The sequence below is a fragment of the Mus caroli genome, chromosome 16, assembly GCF_900094665.2.
Source record: "Mus caroli chromosome 16, CAROLI_EIJ_v1.1, whole genome shotgun sequence".
NCBI classification, from domain to species: Eukaryota; Metazoa; Chordata; class Mammalia; order Rodentia; family Muridae; genus Mus; species Mus caroli.
In genome coordinates, this window is record NC_034585.1 from 86669464 (window position 1) to 86688941 (window position 19478).

The following is a 19478-nucleotide window of genomic DNA, read 5'->3' on the forward strand; positions in this document are numbered from 1 at the left end:
ATAAGAGAGCAGGCTGAGCAAGCCAGGGGAAGCAAGCCAGTAAGCAGCATCCCTCCATGGCCTCTGCATCAGCTCCTGCTTCCTGACCTGCTTGAATTCCAACCCTGACTTCCTTTGGTGATGAACAGTAACATGGAAGTGTAAGCTGAATAAACCCTTTCCTCCCCAACTTGCTTCTTGGTCATGATGTTTGTGCAGGAATAGAAACCCTGACAAAGACATCAAGTTATACCCAAGTGGCTATTTCTTGTTTATCTAGAAGAACACATTAACTATGTCCTTCCCTAGAAGCATGTACTACACACAATCCCCAGCATGGCGGTGCAAGGAGTTGGAGAGACACTGAGAGACAAACATCAGCAGAATACCCTCCTCTACTCCAGGAGCGCCGGCAGGGAGGATCTTTAGATGTCGTATCTGTACATTTGTTACATTGCAAGCAATAAGCTGTAGATGTTCGTGGTAAGTGGTAATGGTGCGCTTTAGGTGGCTTCCTGCTACATCTTGTGAGGTTAAAACCAAAGACCATGGACTAGGTAATTTATGATAGGGAGGAGTCCATTGGCTCACAGTTCTAAAAGGCAGAGAAGTCTAAGACTGAAGGGGAAGAGCTAAGGGCCTTCTCATTACACCTTATTGTGGCAGCAGGCACATAGTAAGATGAACAGCATGAACCAAGAGAAATGAACGTCCAAGCTCCTAGACTTCCGGCTATTTATCCATTTAGAAGTGTAGAGTCCTCATGATGTACATACCTCCCGTGAGGTCTAATTCCATCCACTGTCGTGCTGGAGACTGTTTCTGGCGCATGCTTCTGGGGAGGGACACAGTCAAACCATAACAGGTATGCAGCTAATGTCTTCTAGATCAAAAATAAATAGCCACTCAGGTATGACTTGACCTTCTCCAGGCCTTCGTCCTTCAAGGACAGCTCGAGGCCCTGACTGCAGAGGACCACCTATCTGCAAAATTGTATCTCATGCTGTAGAGATGAAAGAGATTCAGTGTAGATTCCAACATACCTTTCCAAAGACTGGCTTAGTTACCACTTTCCAAAAGTTTCTCTTTCCTCTGAGCTACCAGCATACTGTCCTTTGGGGTTCTGGGAGGATGCTGCAGTTGCCTAACAAGGGAGGGTAATTCAGCAGGAAGTTTCTGATGCTTTGTGTTCCCAAGGCCGAGTTTACCTATGATGAGAACGAGGCTCGAGAGAGGAACCAACGGCACAACTGAACTCAGGTGTGTTCTCCACGAGAAGGATCCAGTGGACGTCTCAGCCAGGAGAAAATTGACCAGAAAGCCACAACCTTTGGTGACTTTGTCTCTATCATGGCAAGGTTTGGCCAGCAGATGAGGACATGACCCAGGAGCTCAGAGGAGTCAGAAGTCACCACAAATTACCATGCCAAGGATGCTAAGATATTTCCTGGGCTTTGTGACTGCAAAGCCACTGCCACTACCACCACATACTGCTAGGGAAGTATGGAAGAGGCTGAGAAGAGAAGCTGAGAGATACTTAGACTTTGTGTTTGTTTGGGTTTCTTAGAAAGACTAAGCATGACTGGCAGATGCTTCGGGTTCTAAGTTATAAAGCATATCAGATTAAAATTAATCTTCTCATCCCCCAAAAGCCAGCCCCAAAGGGAGGACAGAGAACTTTTAGCACAAAACAAAGGAATTTTATTTATTTCCTGCACATAATAATTTTATTAGACTCTAAATCTGCCACCCTCCCCCACAGACACTTCACTGTCCCTTTGACTCACTGACCTCACTGGCTAAGAATTGACCTAAATTCTACAGTGAAAACAACAGAGAGATGAACAGCTCACCTTAAAACCCAGCAAAAGACTTGAGCTGGTATTTCCTCAAAGAGATTGAAATAACCAACATGCTCATGAAGAGATGCTCAACGCTATTAGTAGTTAGAAAACTGCACGTCAGAATCACAGTGATGAGTGAGGAGGTATAAGGTGTTCGAATCTAAGCCTGATGACCTCAATTCTGACCTCAGAAACCACAAGGTGGAGGAGAGGACTGAGTCTGGCAAGCTGTGCTCTGACCCACATACACAAACACACTAAACAAACAATAAGTAAATGTAATAATTAAAAAAAAACCCACAATGAGATACCACTTTACATCCATTAAAATGGACTAAATAGAGGGAGGAGCTAACACGTTCACATACGTTCACTCATACGTTCACATGTATGATTTGGAAAGATTAAACCCTGACATACAGCTGGTGGGAATATAAAATGGTAAATCCCCAGTGGAAAAAATCTTGTAGTGTTTTCTAAATACATTTAGTCATAGAGTTATCATGTAGCCTTACAGTTCCATTTCTAGATATGAACTCCAATTAAGAGAAGGCCCCAACCCCACAACTTACTTCCCTATAAATTTATTCTTCTGAGAATAGTGCTAAGGTAGACAAGAGGCAGGGACCACCCTGAAGCCACCCATGGTAGGGCTACTGTCTCCCAGAATTCTCAGGATTCACTGTGGGTAGAAGGCTGGCTCAGCCTTGATAGCAGAACAGAAGCAAAATCAGGCCAGATCAAATCTGTTCTGGTCAATGTTTCTGTCAACCTGATACACGAAAGGGTTGTCTAGGAGGAAAGACGCTCGCTGAGAAAGCATCTCCGTCAGATTGGCCTGCTGGCACGTCTGTGGAGATTTTCTTGATTAATGATGGAAGTCAGGGGAACCTAGCCCACTGGGCAGGACATCTTTATTGTATAAGAAAGGCAGCTGAACAAGACATTGGATCCAGCCAGTAAGCAGCCTTCCTCCAAGGCTTCTGCTTCAGTCCCTGCCTCCAGGTTCCTACCTTGAGTCCCTGCCCTGGTTGCCCTTCATGATGGACTGTAAACCCTTTTCTTCCCAGGTTGCTTTTGATTATGATTGTATCACAGCAATAGAAAGCTAACTATGACAAAGAACAACACACCTCACCCCTCACACCCCACATCCCACACCTCACACCCCAAACCTCACACCTCACACCCCACATCCCACACCTCACACCCCAAACCTCACACCTCACACCCCAAACCTCACACCCCACACCCCACACCTCACACCTCACACCTCACACCCCACATCCCACATCCCACATCCCACACCCCACACCTCACACTTCCCATAGGAGAACAGGCTTTGGGTTTCAGATTACATATGGGGTGTTACCTCAGGCCTGGCCACCATGGCTGGGTCTCTTATGAAGTTCCATATAATGGTCCCTCCACAAAAGTTATCATCAGAGGACCCAGGTTTTGAAAAGGTGTAGTGACCACTCTGTCAGTAACTGGCTCAGCACCATGGTCCTAAAGTGCATCTCATTTCCGTTTTTCTCTTTATTAGTCGCTCTCAGATGACATATTTTGGCTTCTTCTGAACTACTAAACTGAGCTGGTGAGTCCGTCTTAGGTCTCAGAGCAACTCCTATCTATTTTTATGACTTCTTGGAGTTCCCTGTGAAGGAGTCTTAACCTCAGGAGAAAAGTTAACACTGTTGATTGATTAGCCATGCCTGGAATAGGCACAACTGGGGAGAACATATGGGCAGTAGATGCTGTTTAGATGATGGCACACCTACGGTGAATCCCAGCATCCTGGGTACCAGAGATGTTCATGGGAAAGCTGACAGGGGCACTGATGGTCTGCCGAATCTGAGTAGACAATGATCACTCTTTTAAACAGAGAGAGACAACATCTGGACAAGCCTCCTTTCTTCTCCACATCTGCATTCCCAGGAAGGGCAACAGGCCAGGCTACTGTCCCCTCCTTCCCCAGGGAGCACACTGACTGTGGGCCAAAGGATCCTGGACCATTCAGACTGTTCTGGATCCCTTGTTTGCCCAGGACAGCTGCTGCCCACAGTTTGTTTCTGGTCATTAAAGGCTGACGCCTCTCAGATTGAGCCCAAGCTAAATCTGAGCTGTGGAGCGTCCAAGGGTTTGGGGGTTTTGTTTTTTCATGAGCCCCTGGTGGATTGAAAGCCAAAAGCAGGGACCCACCTGCCAATTATTACAGTTAATTACGTGCAGGCCTGACCCAAGTCCCCAGACAGAAGGTTCTGTCTTCTACTGGGGGCACACGGGGTAGGTGGGTGGGTGGAAGGGATTGTGGCCACGAGGTAGTGAATAACTTGGTGTGTGCCTGCCTGCGCTGATCCTGGCAGCCATAGTGACCTCCTTTGCACCGTGACTTTGGCATCCAATTGTGACTTCCCCGGGGCCTGTTTGTCCTTGGATCTGCATCTGAGATCAGAGATTTGAGTGTCTAGAACTTTCCTCCTTCTGGGTTCACATGCTTGTGTTTATTTCTCCAAAGAAAAAAGAAGACCACGCCCAGCTGTATATGGTCCCATTTTCCCCATGGCCTTTCTTCCTCTCAAGGTTCCAGGAGGCAGTTAGATATCACCACCAGCTGTCAGCTGGAAGCCCCAGGTACGATGGGTCCTGGTGGAGTTCAAGCCTGGTGTCCTCTCAAGGTGTCATGTATCCCAGCTGTCCTGGGTTCTGCCAGGCCACCTCTGGTGTGGGCACTAATTCACTCACTAATAGAATACAGTTGTCACCAGGCGCTGGGAAGATGGTGGGAGCAGACAGGTTTCTTGCCTTCCAGGAATCAGGCAGGAAAGCAGATGTCAGAGCGGTCAAGCACTGCACAAGCCAGAGAGGTGACCCAGGGTACAGATCTCCTGGAGTTACCTTCAACCGGGGACGTGATTACCCACAAGGCACCGGGTGATATGATAAGAAGTTCAGTGTGTGGGAGCTGCTGTGTGGGTAACTGTCCTTGAGGAGGTAGTGTTTATGTGGAGACGAGACTGGTGAGTATGTCCACACAAAGTATATATATGGAGGGGAGGGCAAGGAAGCAGGTTCAAGAGAAGACACAGTGTTTGGTCCCCAAAGTACATAGGCCCAAGAATCCAGGTCTACAGACCTGACCTGGAGACTCCAGGCCTGGCCTCGGTGTGTGAGAACTCTGGTTTCCTTAGGGATATAAGGAGCTAGGGGCATGATTTGCACCATGCTGTCGTCTGGATCTGACGTGGATCCCACAATGGTTCATATGTCAGGGGCTTGGTCCTCAGCCTGGTAGTATAGAGAGAGTGGGTCCTCTAAAAAAATGGGGCCCAGTTGGAGGCCATTGCTTTTCATGTCTCTCTGGATTTCAGCCTGGTCATATCCAACATGAAATCCCTCCTTAGAGCTGAGCTGTTTCTGGTACGTTGCTCTTGAACTTTGACATAAACCTTTTTAAAGTTATCCACCCTTAGGAATTTCAATATAGTGATAGAAGAATCAATAGCATAGGGACCCCCAACTAGGACACAGGATCTCTGCTCCTAGCCTCATCTTCTGATGCGGCTTTCCCTTTAACAACTTGACTCCCTGCACTGGGGCAAGGCGTGTGCAGATGAAACACATCTCTGACTTCAAAGTCACAGGTGACCCTGTCGGGAGGAGGAGGTCTAGAGAGAGGTGATCTCTGTGCCCAGAGGAAGGATGGGGACAACTGGAGGTCTCTTGAAGAGGGAAAGCATTTAGTCCGACTCTCCAGAGATGTGCTTTACGGAGGTCATCCATTCACTGGGCTGTGATGACAGCAGAGAGCTGGGACCAGGTCTGGAGGGAAGGTCTGACTGGAGACACATCTGCTGACTCTAGAACATCCAAGCCTCCCTGCTGACCAGGCCGTGGGTGGCCAATGAGAACCATGTGTTGGACCGAGGCTTCTCCAGGTGGAGCCATGAGGAGAAGCCTTGTCCTGAACACGGGCTGGCTTGGAGTCTTTGATGCGTCTCTGCTGGGAGAGGCCATGTCCCTTTGTGACTGATGACGAAAAGATGCTGGGGTGCCTCTGCCCTGAGCTCCCCACACATCTCAGACATGCCTGTCCTACAAGAGACCTCACCTAGAAGACTGACCCCACCCGACCCCCCAAAAAATCCCACCTGCCCAGGAACCCCAGGGAATCTTTCCCCTTTGACTTCAGCAGCAGCAGCAGCAAATGCCTCCTCGTGGGGGACCCGACCTCCAGTAGCCACCTTAGTCACACGGCATTGGGGTCTATTTCTGTTACATAAACAGAGTCGTCTGCATCTGGATTCCAGGGCTGGCTGCAGGAATTTGTAAACAGTGCGGTGTCCCTGTCTCACAGAGAGTTGCCAGCACGGGCTCCCTTCCTTTCCCACCACCCGGTGTCCAGTTTTCCCTTTTATAGCGAGTCTGGCTAGGAGAGAGAGAGAGAGAGACAGAGCTTATTTGGGAATGGAGTACAATCCCTCAACAAATTCCTTTTCTCCACCCCAGCCACCACAGCGTCATCTTCTTCAAGTCTGAGGGTCTGGTGCAGACACGAGACTATCCCTGCATGAAGGCTTCTTGTAAACAGACACAGAAATCCGGAGGAAAACAAATTAGCGGCAGTTTTGATTCCCAGAAGGGTAGCAAGAAGGTTTGGAGGTTGAGGCAGCTTCCAAAAACCTTTGGACACTGATCTCCTGATCTGAGCCAAGACTAGGGGACATTATGACATCTCATGGTGGCTTCTTTTCTACTCCCTCTAAGGAACTTTCCTAACCTTCAAGGCTGCAAGCCCTTGCATAATGACATTGGTGATGTCAAGGAGAAGAGGGTCACTCTTTTACTAGCCATGAAGAGATATCTCTTCAGATTAGATGCTCTGTGAGCCTTGGAAGGACAGACACAATACGTTGGTGTCAAAACACTGTGGTGGAAAGTGCCCATATTAAGAGTCAGTTAGATGGGTTTGGGGATGCGAAGGGAGATGAGTTTCACTTATAGCTTTGCTGAAAGGGAGGGAGGGCGGGAGAGAGAGGGAGAGGGAGGGAGGTGGGGAGGGAGGGAGGGCTGGCAGATCTGAGGTTAAGATCCATTTCAAGTTGAAACCTGCCACAGAGACTGAAGCTGAATCCTTTAACCTTCAATCAACGCAGGGGTTTTGCTTAGACTTAAAAAGTTAAGAGCTTTAAGCTAAGAGGGATGGTGAACCATCTCACTGGGACCAAGGGACTCATCAGGACCCCACACGAAAAAGTTCCCAGGCAAACCTAGCGTATATTGATCGCAACGTCTGAAATCCAAAGACTTTGGACAAAAGTTCCTATGTAGGAAGCTTCGGAATCAGGAGAAAGAATCATGAGACATTGCCCTCCAGGAACCCACAAACCATTGTTTGCTGCTCCCACATTATGGTCCTGGAGAAGGAAAGGGTGAGTGTTCTCTGGCACACAGAAGGAAATCGGTAGGAATTGTGCACTGACACCCAGAACAAAATTGCAGCAACCCTTCAAAAGCGACCATACGAACCCGCCATTAAATAAAGCCACTGTATGAGTTAACTTCATCTGCACGGGGAACTGAATGGCTCTTGGGTCACTCAGCATGAGTATGGCTTTGGGACACTTCTGTGTCTCGGGGTGAACCAGCTGGGGAAGATTCTGTGTTGTGAGCTTCCTTTACTCTTTTGACGTGTGCCCCTTTCACAAAGACGTCAGAGGGCATCGGTGATCCCCAGAGAGGCAGGGACGTCTGTATTTTCATAAGGAGCTCTGTGTACCAGAAATGCTGCAAGTGAACCTAAATCGTGGACACAGAAAGGACAAGTCCGCAAGAAGGGTCTTGGCCTGTCTATGACTAAGTCACCTCTCTGGCACCCCCTGGTGGCAGACACTCACATTTCAGGTACAAAACCCAGAAAGGGACTCAAGCTGCCATCTAAACTCAGAAATGAAGGAAAGCTGTTCGAGTCAAAGGAGCGGCATGTGGCAGAGTTTGTGATCAGGAGCCCTATGAAAGAATGATCTAGGCCAGATTTCCAAGAAGACCTTGGGTTAGGAATCCCCAGGGATTCTGAATTTCAAGGTCATTTCTTTCCCATCTGGCAGGTGGCATTCTCTGACCCTAACTGCAGATACAGCATGGACCAGAGCCTTCTAAAGTGCCTGGCACTCTATAGACACTCATAGCCTGGAAGAGCTGAATGCTGGAAGAACTGTTGACAGGACAGACAGACAGACAGACATGGATGAACCTATGACTGACAGCTGCAGGCTATAAATTCTGATCGAATCTGAACCTTAGACCATTAGTAATTCCCCGAGAGCAGCTGATACTGTGTGGCTTTAGCAGTCAGAGACTGATGGGAATCTGAATGTGTGGCTGCAGCCTGGCTCCTGTGACAAAGCTACAGAGCACAAGGTCAAATTTCCCGGGTAAGACTTTTTCTGAGGCTTTGAAAGGCGCTTAGGTCTGGTCTAACCTTTGACAAGACTGCAGAGACTGTGCAGCTCTGCCTGCCTTTGGGCAGGGAGAAAAAAAAAAACAGTAAAAAAAAAAATCACAGAAAATTGAGGTGCAAGGGAGATGTCGGCTGGTGCCCTTCTTGGCATCCTGGTTGCTTTTTCTACAGCCTCGGGCTGGACTGGATAATCTCTGAGGACCCACAGCGTTCTGATCCTCTAAGCTTCTAGTAGCTCTTGGCTGAGGACAATGGAAGCCAAAGCTCTGCTGGGGAACTTTGGAGTAACTGGAATTTGTGTTCACAGCTAATTACAGCGTTAGATGACACAGCGACACTGGAGATCCCCTGCTCTTTAGCCTCATAACGCCTTATAAATCTGAACGTATGCCGGGCGTGGTGGCGCATGCCTTTAGTCCCAGCACTTGGGAGGCAGAGGCAGGTGGATTTCTGAGTTCAAGGCCAGCCTGGTCTACAAAGTGAGTTCCAGGACGGCCATGGCTATACAGAGAAACCCTGTCTCGAAAAACAACAACAACAACAAAAATAAATAAATAAATAAATAAATCTGAACGTGTCCCTGCCGTCATTGTGGTGAAGTTACTACATTCAGCCCAGAGCAGTGAAAAGTTATGTGCACACGCACACTCACAGGCAAATCACAGAAACTGTCATTGCGGGGACACATCTCTACAGCACAATACTAGTTCAAAACAAGGAAAAGGGACATGTTGCTATTAGCAATACTTTGCATGGACCAAAAGGACACTAAACTGTGTGGAAAAAGCTGACCTCACAAGCGACCTACTCTGTACTCCGCATCCTGTAACACTCTCACAATGGCAGATGTATAGAGGGGCTTCTGTTTGGTAGTTCCCTGGGCTAATGGGAGACAGGGCTCAGATAGAAGGGAATGAAGGGAATGGGGCATGAAGTAGCTTTTGATGGCTGGGGGCGGTTCTGCCCTCTTGTGTATGGTGGTGGCACCTTGAATCCATCCATCCAACACGTGCATGCGTCAGAGTACGCACACACGCTGAGATCCGACTGTGGTCTGAGTGTTTTGCAGTTCCCGTCTTGTCAAAATCAGTAACCTGCTTCTTGTCTTCTGCATAGCTAAGATGATGTAATCGCCACAGGAAGCTGGGTGGGGTGGTCCACGGGACTTAACTTTCTCTGTGAGTCTGAAATTATCTCAGAAAGTTTTTATGCAAGCATAAAGAAGTTAAAGATTCCCCTCTAGAGAGATGGCTCAGCAAGTTAAGAGCATTGGCTGCGCTTGCAGAGGACGCAGGTTCTATTCCCAGCACCTAGCTGAGGTGGCTCACACCAAGGTAACTCCAGCCCCAGCGGATCAGATGCCCTCTTCTGGTCTCAGTAGGCAACAGCACTCATATGTAGACACACACACACACAGAGAGAGAGAGAGAGAGAGAGAGAGAGAGAGAGAGAGAGAGAGAGAGAGAGAGAAATATTTTAATTATCCTTTTTATTACATATACTTAAGGATTACAACATGACATTTTGATATGCCTACACACAATGAGATTGTGACTATAGTTAATTCAGCATCTATCTTTGTGGGGCTCTCTAAAGTCTTACTATGGGCTGTTAGCAATCAGATGAGATAGTCCAGAGCGAGCACGGTCCACTCTGAGGGTGTAACAAGGCTTTTACCTTTAATATTCTACATAGAGATAGAAACCTCTGACTTCAATGGTTGTCTTCCCTGTGGCACACATTGACAGGTCTGTGGTGACACGATGTGGCCGTTTTGAATACGGCAGCCTCTGAGTGGAGAGTTCCTTCCTTCAGATCTCACGGAGGATAATCTATCACAAACAGCCTGACTAGCCAGGACAGAGAGACAACAACGTTAACTATGACAGCTGAGAACTTTCTAGATGTGGACCGCAGCCTCCTGCAGCCGCTCGCTTTCTGGATGGCCAGTGGAAGACCTGTTGTTTCCCACGAGACACTCATCAGAGGCAATGTCTTAAAGCCCTTCCAGATTCAGGGGTGCCTGGGTAGTTGTAATGTCCTTTTAATATTTTAAAAATTTCCTTCTTATATTCATGCTTGTGTGCATACAGAGAGAGAGGGGTTTTTTCTCTTTTGTTTTGTTTTGTTTTTTGTTTTAGTTTGTTGCTGTTGTTTTTTAGGAAATTTTCAAATAAGAAATGTGCGTGTGATGAAGTTTTTGAGATATGGCTATACTACATGGCTCCGGTTGGCTTTGGCTTTGAACTCTTCCCACTTCTGCTTCCTGAGTCCAGGGTTACAGACATACATCACTGTTTCTGTCTAAGCTCTATACTCAAGGAGTCCAATGTGACCATTGGATATGCAAGTACGTAGGGCAATGGTTACTGCTCCACGGAGACTTACACTCCGTTTCACACACCCATTAGCCTATTTACACATCCACCCACGTCTTCATTTCCAGGCTTGGAGAAGAGTCCCCTTTAAATGTCAAGGGTATGGGATCCTTTCAAAGGACTTCTTAAGGTGGCACATGGTCAGCTGTGGTGGATCATAGGAGTGAGAAGAGGGAACCTATGGTGACAAGACCGATCCCAGGGGCGGCTGGAAATTGTTCCTTCGTGCTAGATCTGCCCAATCCGTGCCTCTGTCTGCATCAGAGACGGCAGTGTTAGAGCACTGAAAGCTTCTGCCCACAGAGAGGATTAGTGATGAAGACCAAGGTCAAAAAGGGCTCTCCGTCCCCAAATGATAGACCATTCAGTAAATACGGAACGAAATCATTAAATACATTTACTCCAAAACAAATTAATATTTTAGTCTTGTGCATAACTGCAATAATTCTCTGTATCTTAAATATCCTTGAATACTTTAATTTTTCAAAAGGTATTTTGTCTATAAAATAGAGATATGCTGGGCTTTTTAATTACATTTTTAGTTGCCATTTAAATAATGGACTTCATTGTGTAGCTCAGTGGTGGGGCACTTGAAAGACTCTCCTGGGTAACCCACCCACACCCTCTCAACACACACACATACAAACACACAAACACACACTTATACACACACACCCTCTAAATACACATACACACACACCCTCCAAACACACACACATCACCCTCCCAACACACACACATACAAACACACAAACACACACTTATACACACACATACATACACACCCTCTAAATACACATACACACACCCTCCAAACACACACACATCACCCTCCCAACACACACACATACAAACACACATACACACACTTATACACACACATACACACACACCCTCTAAATACACATACACACACACCCTCCAAACACACACACATCACACATACACATACCCACATACACACACAAATCACACACACACACACCCAAACCCACATACACACATAAATCACACACACATACCCATACCCACATACATACACATACACACCACACACACACACACACACACACACACACACACACACATGTATTTCATCAAATGTTGTTAATCCTCACATTCCTGCTACCCTTGGTCCCTCTTCCTGCTTCTGGTGACCACTTAGCTTCCTCTCCCCAAACTTTTCCCTTATTCACTCAAGCACACATGGATGCACACATCACACACAAATAAATATACAAATAAATAATAAAAATAGTACCGTTGGAGAAATATGTCTAGTGGCCAGGTGGGAATCAACAATACAAATAGGGTGAACAAGCAAAAGCCTGAAAGACAGTGGTGCAGGCCCAGGTGACAGATGATGCAAAAATGCTGGCTTAAGGTGAGTAGCAACTTAATCCCATTCCCAAACCTGTGACCGTGACGACCTACATGGGAAATGGGCCTTACAGGTTTGACAGCTAAGAATCTCGAGGTGGGAGGGCTGTTCTGTATTATCTGGGCAAGCTGACCCAGTTGTAAAGGACTTTAAATGAGTGTGATGGGAGGGTCAGAGTCGAGGCAAGATGCAAGCACAACCTGGAGCAAGGGTGACTCGATGCCCAGGAAGAGAGCAGCCAAGAAATGCTGGCCCCTGGGAAGTCAAGGAAATGGGTCGCAGAAGCTCTGGTGACATCTTGACTTTACAGAGGCTCAGTTTGGAACATTAAGATAAGAAGTTCGTGTAAGTCAATAATCTTGTAATTTGTTAGTGTAGCCACAGATCCTATAGCAAAAAGAGGTCCAGGGAAGAAGGATTCCTCTGTCATATCATAGTCTCAATCTGTCTTGTGAATTGTGTAGTGGGGTGTAGGTGAGAGGGATCCTAAAATAAACTGCTTGAGAGCAGTAGCTCATGTGGGTCCAGAACGTTCTTTTCTGGATGGCGACTTTTCATTGCCCTTCCTGCTGGCTTCCATTGCTGTGGAGGTGCCCATAGCTCTACCATAAAACCAGTTGTCTCTCCCTGGTTGGCTTTTGCCTTGTCTTATGCAGGGAACAAAGGGCATCCTGGGAAGTTGGTGCAGAGTTATCTGGGGAAACAGCTCAATGAAAGACTTGCCTAGATCAGATTGGCCTGAGAGTGCGTCTGTGAGGGACTGTCTTTGTTGTTAACTGGTGCAGGAGGGCATCCTGGGTCTCTGTTGTGGAATGCTCCGAGCATGGCTTCCATCTTGATCAGAATCGACGTTGACCACCTCTGACCCTCAACAAGATGGCTGCTGGAGCCCACAGACCTTCCCTTCGAGGTGTTGGGGAGGCTCACAGGACTTCGTTTGAGATTCTATTCACTCTTTTCTGTACCCTCCCCTTCTGGCAGTATGCAATCCAGATCAGGAGGTGCTGACTATATACAGTGTGGACCATTGGCTGAAGGGTTGGAGGCTCCATCCATGCAGCCCTGGGGAAATCTTCATCCAATCATGGTGGGAGACGCTTTAATTGTGCAGCCATTGGGGGAATACCAACGGTTCTGTAAGGAATCTCTCATCCACAGCTCTGTAAGCGACCCTAATGCTCTCATTGGTTCACCAAGATGGACATGGGTGGAATCCTTACTTTTGTCCATCACTGATGCCCCATCTGGGGTAAGCAAGTGTCCACCCGCATCTCCCCAGGAAAAGTTCACCTAACTGTCACACAGAGGGAACTTGAGCCACTTCACCCACAGCCCGACGTCACACAGGCAACTCCGTGCCCCGCCCTGTCAAGGCATCAAGGTTAATTCCCGGCTGCCAGCCAGTATTTAACTTTCCACATAAGATTAAACATTAGGATTTGTAAAAAGCCCAGGATTACAGACTCCAGGCAGCAAGGGCTTACTGGTCTCAAGCTGAAAGTGCCCAGCCTGCTGAGATTTACATCCAGTCCTGAAGAGGGGCAGAGCCTGACTTTCTGAAGGTCTCTTGCATTGCTCACATACTGCACAGGTAAGCTTTATTATAGATCTTTTTTAAAAGGAATTGTATAACATTATTTTTTCCTTTTTCAGAAAACTAAAAAAAAAAAAAAAAATTTTTTCTGGGCATGTGGTCTCACTCATCCATGCCTGTCCGCCTTCTCTCTCTCTCCTCTATGCCTGCCTGCCTTCTCTCTACCTACTCCGTTCTCTCCTAAGCTTTCCTGGATCCTTTCTTCAAGTCAGTGCCTTCAGATGAGAATGTGGAAAGTGCTTTTTAAAAAGAAGGGTTCATGCTAAATGGAGGTAAGCGTATCTTTTTTTTTTCTACCGTTGTAGAAAATCCAAGCCTTTGCTGTCTGTTGTCGGCTCGGGTAAGGGCCGTGATCCATCATATTTCGAGCAAAGGAAGCTTTGGTCACTGGGGTCAAATGTGTGACTTTCCTTGTACTGTCCAGAGCGTCCTTGTCAGGTCACGTCATATATTTGTGGTAGGAACGAGGGGATCATTGGGTGGCTGGGAGACAGAGCACAGCTGGCAGAAGCAAGTGAGCGTGGTCTCCATCCTTTGTTATTTATACACTTGAACCAACCAGCCACAGGAGGTGGGTCATTGGAATGTGTGACCTCCAGTCGGAAAGACTGAGTCCTGGGCACTGGCCAGAGTCACTTGTTTCTAGCCCAGGCACAGTGGCCACTTTGAGAGCCCTGGTCTAAGACAAATGGAGCTAAGTGCCCTAGGCTGTCATTGAACTGCCCTCCAAAGAGCAAGGTGGCCTAGCATTCCCAGGGGCCCATCCTGTTCTGAGACTCAGTGGAAATACAGTTCCCATAGTTGGAACGGCATGATGCTAACCAGTTAGACCCACACAGATGGCGATTCCCTCAAAAAAAAAATGTATTTATTTTATTTATGTGAGTACATTGTAGCTGTCTTCAGGGACACCAGGAGAGGGCATCGGATCCCACTACGGATGGTTGTGAGCCACCATGTGGTTGCTGGGATTTGAACTCAGGACCTCTGGAAGAGCAGTCAGTGCTCTTAACCACTGAGCCATCTCTACAGCCCAGGATTGTGATTTCATACAGCTCAACAAATGCACACTGGGTTCTCTGGGTATTCTGAAATCACAGTGCCTCACGTGGGATTCATGGGGGAAAAGGAACGAGTGCCAAACACGGCTGTCTGTGAGGTCTTTGCAGAAATTAGCACGTTAGCTTCCCAGGACCTTCTTGTACCTCCCAGCTCTCCACAGGAGCACAGGGATTACACATGCATGTGGGTGCCCCATCCAGACCCAGGCCCTCAGGCTTGGCAGCTAGTATTTTCCCACTGAACCTTCATCCCTCCTGCCCTTACTTTACTTTTGGAAATTGGTGTACAAAGTGTGATGTCTTCCTGCGTTTTTAGCTTTGGTGAGTCCTCTCTGTCTCCCTGACTGCCTTTCACCCCAATCTTCCATTTCTTCTCATAGTGTGTTCTGCTTAGCATATGAATATGTTTTAACATAGTCTCCACCAATACAATTTCTCACACACAGTGCCTTGAGTTCTTCGGTGGCCATGAAACACTAGACTTCCCAGTCAAGCCACATCCAGTGCCTTGTTTGCAAACAGTGAGCCCCTCAGACTGGACTTCCCCAGCCTGGACAGAGGGCAGCACTCAGGTGTTTATTTAATCCTCGAGCACCCTTTCAAGCCTATGATTAAATCAGAACAACAACAACAAAAAATCTTCGTGATCTGCTTAGCAGCGAAGGGCTGAGCAAACAATGTGCAATACAGGCACTCAGCCCTCGGGGTGCCAACTGTGTCCACTCCAGGAAGCAGGCTAGGGGCTTCAGAGGAGGGCGGTGCTGAAGTCTCTCTCCTCAAGATACCTGTGGATGGTGGGGAGCCTAGGGGTCCCCTGAAAGTGAACTTGGAGCTTCCTATATGCATACATAAACCTCAAGGAGAAAAATAATTCTGGCTACACCCCTTCGAGCAAACATCACTATTTAAGTTGACAATGCACACACCTCTTGGAGAGTGTGCTTGGTGTGTTCCTGGGACCAATCTCATTGTTTGCTAACTTTCTCTTTAGCCTGTCAGGCTCTGAGTGGCAGGAAGGATGTCAGATGAGGGGCGGGAACTGTACGGCTCAGCCGTGAGGCAGAATTGTGCTTCCAAAGGAGCCGAGTTCAGTTCCCAGGACGCACATGGTGGCTCACAAATCTCTCTCTCTCTCCACTCCTCCTGGCCTTCTGAGGTACCTATCATGCACATGGTATGTATACATACATGCAGAAAAACATCCACACATGTAAAATTTAAATAAGTATGTCGTCTTTAAAAAGTCAGATGTAAAATATATATTGGGAACAGGAGTCTCAATGAGGGCAATGGAAGGATGTGTTTTATGTTATAATGCACATAAGCCATATCCCTCATCTTATAATGTACATAAGCCATAACCCTCGTATTTTAAGGGATAAGCTTAGGAGTGGGTCAGGTGTGCTCAGGCCAAGCCAGGTAAATCTTGTTAAGGAATTCAGAGGTTATTTTAAGAACAGCAGGAAAGTCCTGTGATGTAAGGTAAGGGCATAGCCCTCCTTCCCTTCTTATAGAGAGGGTGTTCTTGTGCAGGGAGAGAAGGGCACTCACACCCTAAAGAGACGTTTCCAGGAGGACCACACAGTGTTTCAGAGAGATGGTGGTAGCTGTGCAGAGACTGTGGGGATGGCAATGAGAGACAGATTGAACTGTGAAGAAAGCTCTGTTTATTTTTTGGCATCACTATCTAAAATGCTCTTTTCTGGGGTGTGTGTGTAAAGTTTGTCTACTAGCCACAGCCAACCTTTTTAAATTGTGACATATGTCATCAACAGAGTTCACACCCCAGAACTAATCAAGTAGTTACAAAGAAAAATCTCATGGCAACACACACACACACACACACTCACACACACACTCACATGCTCACACACTCACACACTCACTACACACACTCTCTCTCACACACACTCACACACACTCACACACACTCACTACATACACACTCACTACACACACACACTCACTCACTCACTACACACACACACACCACATATACTACACATACATACAATACTACACATACACATCACACACACACTCACTACACACACATACCACATACACCACACATACATATCATACTACACATACACATCACACACACATACACATACACATACACATCACACACACATAGCATCTCATAATTTCTTAGTGTTTTAAGTAACTTTATGCTTTGAGGCTGCATATACAGCTATCAAAAATATATGGGTATATAAGTATCCCTATATATGTACACATTTTGTCCAACTTCCTTCTATTTATTCATTTTAATTTGTGCATTATATATTATGTATAAATGCCATTATATAGATTTATGTCTTCTATTACATTTTATTGTAACAGTGCATTCAAAAATGAATAAAAATGACTGTGTTTGGTTAAAAGACCACCCAAGTTTTAATTCAATCCATCACCAGCCTGGCTTAGAAACTGCATTCTCTCCACTTGCTCTCTCCTCCCCACCTCCCTGGAGGTAGCCAAATGGAGGAAGAGCCTTAACCTTGCTAACCTCTATTCTCTGTTAACCTTGCCAATCTCTATTCCCATTTAATTACAGCAAGGGGGAAGCATGGCCACATTAGCCAATTTGACCCAGACACTGGAGGATGCCTTCAAAAAGATTTTTATTACTTATATGGACAGCTGGAGGAGGAACACGACAGCCGAGGAGCAGGCACTCCAGGCCAGAGTGGATGCTGAGAACTTCTACTATGTCATCCTGTACCTCATGGTGATGATCGGCATGTTCTCGTTCATCGTGGTGGCCATCCTGGTGAGCACGGTGAAGTCGAAGCGGCGGGAGCACTCCCAGGACCCATACCACCAGTACATCGTGGAGGATTGGCAGGAGAAGTACAAAAGTCAGATCCTGCATCTGGAAGACTCCAAGGCCACCATCCATGAGAACATGGGGGCGACAGGGTTCACAGTGTCACCCTGATAAAGAATGGGGGCCCGTCTGGCTCAGACAGGGTGCTGCTGCTGCCTCGAGAGCCCCACTTGTGCTTGCTCAGAAAACAGCTAGTTCCTCTGTGCAGCCTGGCTGGCAGTTGACACAGTGACATTTCTATCTCAGTGGCTTAGGTGAGCCTGTTAGGGTGATACTTTATGCTAAGGATCTCTTTTTTCATCTATTATGCAATGTAAATGTCATTTTAAACAATTTCAATCACGAGAACAGAGGCAAACATGAAGCAAGGGGCAGGGGCAGTGGGAATAGGGAATAGAGAGCAGAGATTTACAGTTTTCAACCTTCCTTCTCATGAAATATTAGTTTGGATGTAGCAGATTCAGTTTATGAGTAAGTCACACGTGTTCAGAAGCGGGGGTTTAAATCTCTCTCGGGCTTGCTGAACTGACAGGAGAGCATTTACTTACCGATTTATGAATGGGCAGCGAGCCCGAGGTGGTCAATGGACAGAATCGTGGGTTATTTTGCATTCATAGCTTTCCTGGTATTTAACTGAGTTGGACGTCTGGACAGAACAGACTCTGAAAGGACAAATAGCCCACACCAGAAGCAGCAAATAGTCAAGAGCCCCCGTGCAGCCAAACGCACTTTTAACTTTTTATAGAAACTCAAACTCTAAAAGCTCTCTGGCTTGAAAAAGTATGGCCTTTCTTCCTAAACATCATACTCTTTATTTAATTTTAGATCCGCTTTATAGCTTATTTTCACACATATCTGACAAGATGGAAGCTACAGAACACCCCACTAGATGTTTGATGCAAGCTAGACAGTGACTACTTAGTCCTTTGCACCACAGGCAGGGTGCTGGAGAGATGTTGGTCAAAGGCTACAAATTTTAATGGGGCTGGGGATGTACACCCATAACCCAACCCTCAGGAGACTGAGGTGGGAGGGGCTAGCTGAGGTTCCAAGCCATTCTAGACCCATTGCACTGCAAGGTCAGTAACATACCTTTTGGTCTTAAAAACTGATAACTGAGAGGATAGTAAGTATCCTAACCACATAACAGTAGCTATGTGGGATGATACGTTAGTCATTCCACAATGTGTATATGCTTCAACGCCATGTTGTGTGTGTAATACAATGTAGCCTGTCCTTAGGAAAATAAAATGAATATTTTACACGACGGAGTATATGCCAGCATCACGCCAGAGCTGAAGGGGACCTTGGAGGTCACCCTCTACCACTTCACCTACAGATGAGAAGACTGCAATCTATCAAGATTAGATGTTTTCTTCATTAACTCAACTTCATGACATATTTCTACTTGGGTTCCTGGCCTGGAACCTAGGACTGAGAAGAGAGTGACATCTTGAGCAGTAGGGGCTGGTGGGGGTTGGGAGTAGGGAATGCAGAGGTGGAAGAGCTCACACACACACACACACACACACACACACACGGGAGGGGGGAGGAGTCAGCTGTGTACTCAAATGTGACAAGTCTTAACAGAGCTCAACAGGAAGTGGACATGGCTGGAACAGAGACACAAGGACGAAGACATAATAGCTGCAGGTAGGACATCCAGGAAAAACGAGAGACATGTTGGTCCTTAGCATCCATATCCCATGGTCCATATCCCATGTCTTTACTCTGCCATGGCCAGGGCCCACCCATTGTGAGTAGGTCCTCCAGCCTCAGAGTACAAAAACAAGAGTCAAAGAGAACCATTTCTGTTCTCGTTAGACAGTGCCTGACAATGATTTGTAGGGGTTATTCTGAGTCCGTGCGTGGTTTTGGAGGCTGGGAAGACTAAGAGCATAGGTATCAGCGTCTGAGGTTCCTGCTGAAGATATCATATGGCTTT

The 19478-nt window shown here is 46.9% G+C and overlaps 1 protein-coding gene across 2 annotated transcripts; it reads left to right on the forward strand.

The window, feature by feature from the left end:
• The first annotated feature begins 13496 nt into the window (after positions 1 to 13496).
• Positions 13497 to 18798, forward strand: Kcne2 (potassium voltage-gated channel subfamily E regulatory subunit 2). Of its 2 annotated transcripts, none has more exons than XM_021185649.1 (2): positions 13497 to 13633; positions 17261 to 18798. In XM_021185649.1, the coding sequence occupies exon 2, from the start codon at positions 17273 to 17275 to the stop codon at positions 17642 to 17644; it is 372 nt and encodes a 123-aa protein (XP_021041308.1). In that variant the 5' UTR covers positions 13497 to 13633; positions 17261 to 17272; the 3' UTR covers positions 17645 to 18798. The 2 variants fall into 2 exon arrangements, with proteins under 2 accessions (XP_021041308.1, XP_029326557.1); XM_029470697.1 differs by lacking the exon at positions 13497 to 13633 and adding an exon at positions 13834 to 13908 and having other exon boundaries at positions 17261 to 18794.
• Positions 18799 to 19478: the final 680 nt, after the last annotated feature.